The sequence below is a fragment of the Olea europaea genome, unplaced genomic scaffold, assembly GCF_002742605.1.
Source record: "Olea europaea var. sylvestris unplaced genomic scaffold, O_europaea_v1 scaffold578, whole genome shotgun sequence".
NCBI lineage: Eukaryota > Viridiplantae > Streptophyta > Magnoliopsida > Lamiales > Oleaceae > Olea > Olea europaea.
In genome coordinates, this window is record NW_019264120.1 from 259,302 (window position 1) to 266,262 (window position 6,961).

Below are 6,961 nucleotides of genomic sequence, written 5' to 3' on the forward strand. Positions count from 1 at the left end.
AAAATAATTTAATTTACTCAATATAAAAAAAAATAGAAATATTCGATTCTTCAGTTCTTGGTCTAGAACCGAGGACCGAACCGTACACATCGGTTCTCAATTCAGATACCCGTTCGCGTATTTAATTTGACAAGAACCGTCGGGTTCGGTTCGGTTCAGTTCGGGATATTTGCCCAACCCTACTATAATGCGATATAGAGTTGAAGAAAATGGGAAGATTTGAGATTGAAGAATATCCAAAAAATTTCGTTCGAGTGAAGGTTGGAAAATTTTGAGGGGATAAACACAAGTACAAAAATCTAGATCTAGAGTTTTTTTTTTGAAAGAAGAAGAGAAAAAGAACCGATTTGCTACATTAACAAAGTAGAGCTTAGAAATTCATCAACCATGTGTTTGTATAGTTCAAATACGAGTAGTTAATTTTAAAATCGTTGACAATTATGTAATTTATACTTTTGATGCTTTAGATCTATTTTCTGGGATAAAATTAAAATTAAGAATTTTTGTATTTCATAACACAATCATAATGACACTTGCGATTATGGATCGAGAACAACAGTCGTCAACTTTAATATTTGTAAAGCTCATTTGACATGACTTTTAAATTTGCTTCCCGTGAAAAAAACTTTACGAAAAGTTTGGATCTACATGTCCCCAATCTCTCTGTCCCAAGCTTATTTGCAATGGAACACGTCCACGATCCAACCATGACATCATACGCGCGAGGCGTACAACCCCACACCGCACCCGTACACGATACCCAGTGAATTGATCTATATGTACACGTCAGATCTCACAGGACTTTCACAAATTCCTCACATGTGGACCCTACTCATTAAAAAATACCCCAAAAATTCCCACCCCCTATGCATGTATTCAGTAGGGGTTCTACACTGATAACCCAAAACCCCTACTTGGTAACCTAGCACGGCTGATACCCAGTTGTTTACTCTCTTTTTTTTCTTTTTTTTTTTTTGATATTCAGGTATCCACCTTACAGTGATTAAATCCTGGAGTCTACACCTTGGCCCTTCAAACTGCAGACAGGTTAAATCGCAAATTGTGCCCCAAACTGACCAGTACTCAAGAGCCCCCCCAACTGATCTGCCAAAGTGCCAAACAAGTCGTTTTCCATCTTTTCACCTTGCCTCCCAATAGAGCTCCTACCTTCCAAAAGAATATCTGCCTTCCAAGAGCTTTCTAGGAATCGAACTCACGACCTCTGATCTGCTAGATTTGAAACGTCCTCATTTTTGCCAGTTAGGATGTGCCCTGAGGGCCATACCCAGTTGTTTCCTTGTTCATTAAACTGATATTCAATTTGCAAAAATGACTGTAACTTAACTCTAACATAATATTACAATATTTTGCAAAATCATATTTGAACTCAAAAGTCTAAATTTCATTAGTAAACAAACTAATAAAACAATCATTGTGTCACCGGCTCCCCTTCTATTTACACACAAAAAAAATAAAATAAAAAATCCCACTGATCAAAAACAATAAACAAAAAATATTACAGAGATTTTCTAGACACAAAATCGTGAATTTAGCTAATCTAATTCTTCAAATGATTTCTAACTTTGGCGGTAAAGAAAGACGGGATTTTTTAGCAGGGTGGGGACTTTCGACTTCATCTTCACGGAAGCCAAATCCCGGCCATAACTCCGGCAAAGCCGGCTTGTTCAGGTCGAAGTCCAGACGAGTAACAGTGGATCCTACTCCTTCAGACGACATCACTACACTACTGCCGGCGGCTCCTCCGTTGTTACTTGGTGCCCCACCTTCATAGTGGCACCTTTTGTGACCCCCCAAGGCTTGGCCAGTGGGGAAGCACTTGTGACAGATGGAGCACTCATGGACCCTCCCACTATGGTTGCTTGCACTCGTGGTAGTGGCTGAAGCAGTGATAGTGGCGGCAGAGGAGGTAGTGTTGATGGAGTGTTCATCTCCTCCACTCAGTTTCCGGTGGCTGGCCTTGTGCCCTCCCAAAGCTTGGTAAGATCCAAAAGCTCTGTTACAAACTGAACACTTGTACAACAACTTCGCAGTACCATCATCCGTCATCACCGCTGGCGGTGGTGGAAGACGAGTTTTCTTTAGCTCCAACTGGGTTTTCTGCGCAACAGCGGCAGTATTTGTGGTGGCGGGTTTTGACGTTGAACCGCCGCCACTGCGAGCAAGCATCATAAGGCAAAGAGCCAAGTATTCTTCTTCAGTAGGTTGCTCATGGCGTTCGACGCTGCGTTGGCGCTTCGATCTCTTCCCTTTTGTCCACGGCTCGAGATAGTGGAGGGTTACGTTATCGAACTGAAACGCCGGAGTTGGAGTAGTAGGAGAATTCAATGTTTCAAGTGCCATTACTGAGCTAAAATTGGAGACAGTTGGGGAAAATTTGATGGAAAATCGAAAATTGAATTATGAGTAAATTACAGGCAAATGAGGGTGGCTATATAGCAAAGGCGGAGGAGGTGGTTTGGAAGTTGCGTGACAAGTGAGACGGTTACTGACTTGAAAAGTATAAATGTAATAAAAATATATAGAAAAAATTAATTGAGGCACAAGTGGAAGGTAGTGGGCAATGAAGGGAAGCGAGTGGACTAGAAAAAACTGAGTCAAAGTCAAAACTCTTACGCGGCCTTTCTGTGTACTCAGTCGGCAAATTTTTGATATTTTGCAACTTTGTGAGATGATTTCTACCGTCCTCTTTGACATGTACAAGTGGATGGAAATGGTTGGATAAAAGTAACGATATTATTTAAAACAGTTCAATGATAGAATATCGTATGACATTATGTCAACCTATCTGACAACAAGGATGACACTGTAATATGACTGAATTTTGATATTTCTTCCATCAAATTCAATAAAATTGACCTCTTGTCGTCGATGGACATGATAAAATCTTCATACTATTGACGTAGTAAAAAAAATCTTAATTATAGTTTTTTGAATTTATGATCGTTTTGGAGAATCATAACTAAGATTCTTTTATTACATTAGCGGTTGAAATCTTTTATCCTACCCACTGAGAGTAGGAAATTAAGATTGTCAAACTCAAACTCAAACTCAAACCCAAACCCAAACCCAACAATTGCGACTCTTTTTCAAAAAGTCGACAGACATAATAAAAATGAATTATTTTAATTTGAGTATCAAATTCTGCTAGAGATATTTCCGATACTTTTTGATAATTTTACATATTTCCGACTATATTTTGAGAAAATTTATCACCAAAATTGATATTGAGCCTATTTGGGAGTGATTTTAAGAATTGATTTTTTGATCGTTGGGAGAAAAGTGGGATCCACCTGTGAGAGAAGAAGTCAAATATAATGATTGGAATAGTGAAATAACGGTAAAAAAATCACCCAAACAGACCCATTATCTTCTAAAAAGAAAAATGAAAAAGTCAGTATAAGTTATGTAAGAATTTGATGGCCCACATACACAACCAGTGGAAGTAATAGCCAAATGGGAAGAGAAAGGGCGTTTGTTCTGTTTTCATATTGTAAATTGACTAATGAATGAGATATTTCAAGGAGTCGGCTATTAGATTCCTACTAAATATCACTAAGATTCATGCATCTATAAAGGCTGCGTTTTTTTCACATTTTAAACTAGTAAACAACTGCCTCCCACGGTTCAATTAATCACGTTTTGTAAAAATTAGGAATCTCAATTTTGACTTTTGGACTGCCCCTAAAGGAAGTAACCATTGATAATACTATTTTGCTATATGTATATAGTAGATTTACGTAATGATTTATATATATGTAATGTAGTAACTGGTAAGATATAATTGGGTCAGAATTTTTCAACAAAAAGGGGGAAAAAAAAAGAAAAGAAAAACTTCCTTGTTTCTTTTTTATATATCATTTTTACGTAAATCATTATGTAATTATTTATGTACAAGTAACGTTATTGTTAATAACAATGGGAGATATATCAATCTTGTTATGTACATTCTAATTTACATTGACACAATCTAACACCATCTTTTACATTTCATACATCTAACCAAATTATCATAATCTCATCACATCACCCATTGTCAACAAGAGTGTCAAACCTAATTTACAAATAGCTTAGTTGTGGAGATATAAGGTGTTTTCAAAAAATAAAAATAAAAATAAAGTCCTTGTTTGGTGGCCTACTTTAAAGAAAATAAAAATGAAGAAACTATGTTTTCAATTGTATATATATACACACACACATTCACAGCCCCCGTTTGTTCCTCATTTAGTCATTCTCCTTCTCATTCTTTTTTTTTTTCAACTTCACAATTTTTCATAAAATAATATTAAATACAAATAAAAAAATTTTCTTTCTTTTTTAACTACACATTTTTCAAAAAAAAATTATTCTAATAATTTAAATTTGGAAAGAATGGGAGCCAAATAGGGGCACCGTAAAATATTTTAACTGTAAACTTAAAATTTTTCACTACTTTTTAATCACATTATCTAAAAAATTACTATTTATAATAATGTATTTCCAAAAAAAGTCCATCAAATAGGGCTAAGAAGTAAAAAAGATTTAGGTTTATGTGAATAAGGATCCTTTTGATTACAAAGATGGAATTGAATTGCCTAGAAAACGAATTTCAGGTAATTGAATTTTCTAGAAATTATTTTCCTGATAATTGTAAATTATTGTGTTTGATTGGTATAATTTTTTACATGAAAAATCTTGAAATAAAAGTATTTTTTGGTGTTCATTTGATTTTGTTTTATATGAAAATTGTCAATTAAAGAGATATAATTTACTGGTATTTGGATGAAATTTGTTCCTATTGCCAAAAAAAAAATCAAAAAATTATTTATTTTTTGGTGTTCGTTTGACTTTGTTTTACATGGAAATCGTCAATTAAAAATATTTTTTTACAATAATTTTTAGAATTTGTTTCCATTGTCAAAAAATAATAAAAAAAAATAGAAAAATGCTACAGAAACCAAGAATTCCAATATTTTGGTGAGAATTGCAATTACTTGAATTCATGGAAATTGGTTTATGTGGCACCAAATATAGAAATTTAATTCTCGAGAAAAAAATGGCTATCAAACAAGGTTAAATAGGAACGTAAAATTTCAATTCCATTTTTCATGAAATTTCACCTCCAATCAAATATTATTTAATATTTTATTGTGAGAATGTGAGATTGAAAATAAATATGAAGGAAAAAGATTATGAAAGAATGATAGGCAAAGATGGGTTTTCTATCAAGCATTGCCGTCGGTACATTTCTAGTAACACGTGGATTTGTAGTTTCGAACTATCACAAATTTACGGACACGTGTATGGACCTCGACTATAGAAAAGTTGAGAGGTACAATCTTTATATTCAATACATTTGGGTCTCCTCTTCTTAAAATTTTGACAAATCAATCAGCTTGAGATAATTTCACGAAGGTAAGTGATGTTTTCGTCTTTCAATTTATTAATACGAAATGATGTAATGAACTGTTAAAATTTTATTTATGAAGAAAAAATAAAAATTCATCACATATTTTAAAGAGTATGAATGGTCAATCCCTAGCATGCCAAAGCATCCACATAAAGGAGAATTGAGCCTCATTCGAGTTGATACGCTATGAGTTAATGTTATATCCTACTCACAAATTAATTGGTGATACAAAAATTTTTCTTCCTCATTGGACATTATTGCTAGATTATTTTGTTACCTTGAACGACATGGCTATCTTTCCCATTTTTACTTAAAAGATCGCGTCTATGAAGTTTGGAGTGTAGAGGGCGTGTCTTAAACCAAACTTGAGTCCTCAATCTCCTGTTTATAGGCTTCATCCTTGATAACGTGGCGGAAAGTGGTTATGCATGGGGATAGTGCGTCTTTATCCTCTTTTACGTTTTTACGAAGGAAAAGAAATTGTAATAAGTAATGTCTGACATTGATCATTATGACACTCGTATGAGTTAACATTTTAGTCATCTACTATGGCTTTACTAATTGACATTGATCGTCAATTTTAGGGTGATGATCGATCAAATCACTTAGGATATAACTTGACCTACTTGTCAATTGTCGTTTTTGCAACATCGAGAATGAGTAGGAAGCCTACTAGCACACAAACTATAAAGTGCTAACTCTTCGAATAGGAAGCCTACTAGCACACAAACTATAAATTGCTAACTTGATCACATGTGAAGTTTATTATTATTATTATTATTTTATTTTTTTAAGGTAGTTCACTTCTCCATTGGGTATCTATCATAAAGGAGTACGAGTGTGCCATTATGATTGCATCTAAGTCACTATTGAATAAGTAATAAAATGATGAGTAGATGTTGAATTCAGGAGGACTCATTATCTAAATAGATGGTCCTACTAGTTATAATGTGTTATTAGGAAGAGATTGGATACACGGAAGTCGATGTATACCCTCATCGCTCCATCAATGCCTGGTTTTTGGAATAACAAGGGTGAAACAGAGGTGGTGCAGGCCGATCATAGGCCTTTTGTCGCAGAAGCAAACTTAGTGGAAAAGTTCATGCACGAAGGAAAATATGGACCTGTCAGGGTAATACAAGATGGGGAAGAAACTCAAATTGTCGTGCAGAGCGAAAAGCCATTTTTAGTGGACGCACTCACTGAAATGTTCAGACAGATGAGGCCAAATATAGTGGCCCTAGAAGAGCCAGTAATTGGCAAAAGAATAATTAAGGAGTCTTGAATGAGTTCTAAACAATAAGAGCAAATGGCCGATATTCAGGCCTTCAAAGCCAAATTAATGGCTTTCAATAAAGAATGCAAGGACAAGGCGAAAGAAGAGGCAGCCCTGAAAACGCTGAAAGACAAATTAGCAGTATTCGAATTGGAACAAAGTATTGGCTGAGAAGTCAACAAGGTGGATTGTTTAGAAGAGGAAGTGCTTACAAGGGAGCTGGACGATGAAGTAATGCGGATCATCAAGCCTGGATACGCTCAAGCACAAGACCCTCT

General features: G+C 35.0%; 1 protein-coding gene across 1 annotated transcript; it reads right to left on the reverse strand.

The window, feature by feature from the left end:
- Nucleotides 1-1,378: 1,378 nt before the first annotated feature.
- On the reverse strand, nt 1,379-2,513 carry LOC111389322 (zinc finger protein ZAT10-like). Its single transcript, XM_023014245.1, has one exon. It carries the CDS (start codon nt 2,359-2,361, stop codon nt 1,567-1,569), a length of 795 nt encoding a protein of 264 aa, XP_022870013.1. The 5' UTR covers nt 2,362-2,513; the 3' UTR covers nt 1,379-1,566.
- Nucleotides 2,514-6,961: the final 4,448 nt, after the last annotated feature.

Excerpts from the sequence above, each read along its gene's own strand:
- LOC111389322 (XM_023014245.1), bottom strand. The coding sequence starts at position 2,361 with ATGGCACTTGAAACATTGAATTCTCCTACTACTCCAACTCCGGCGTTT.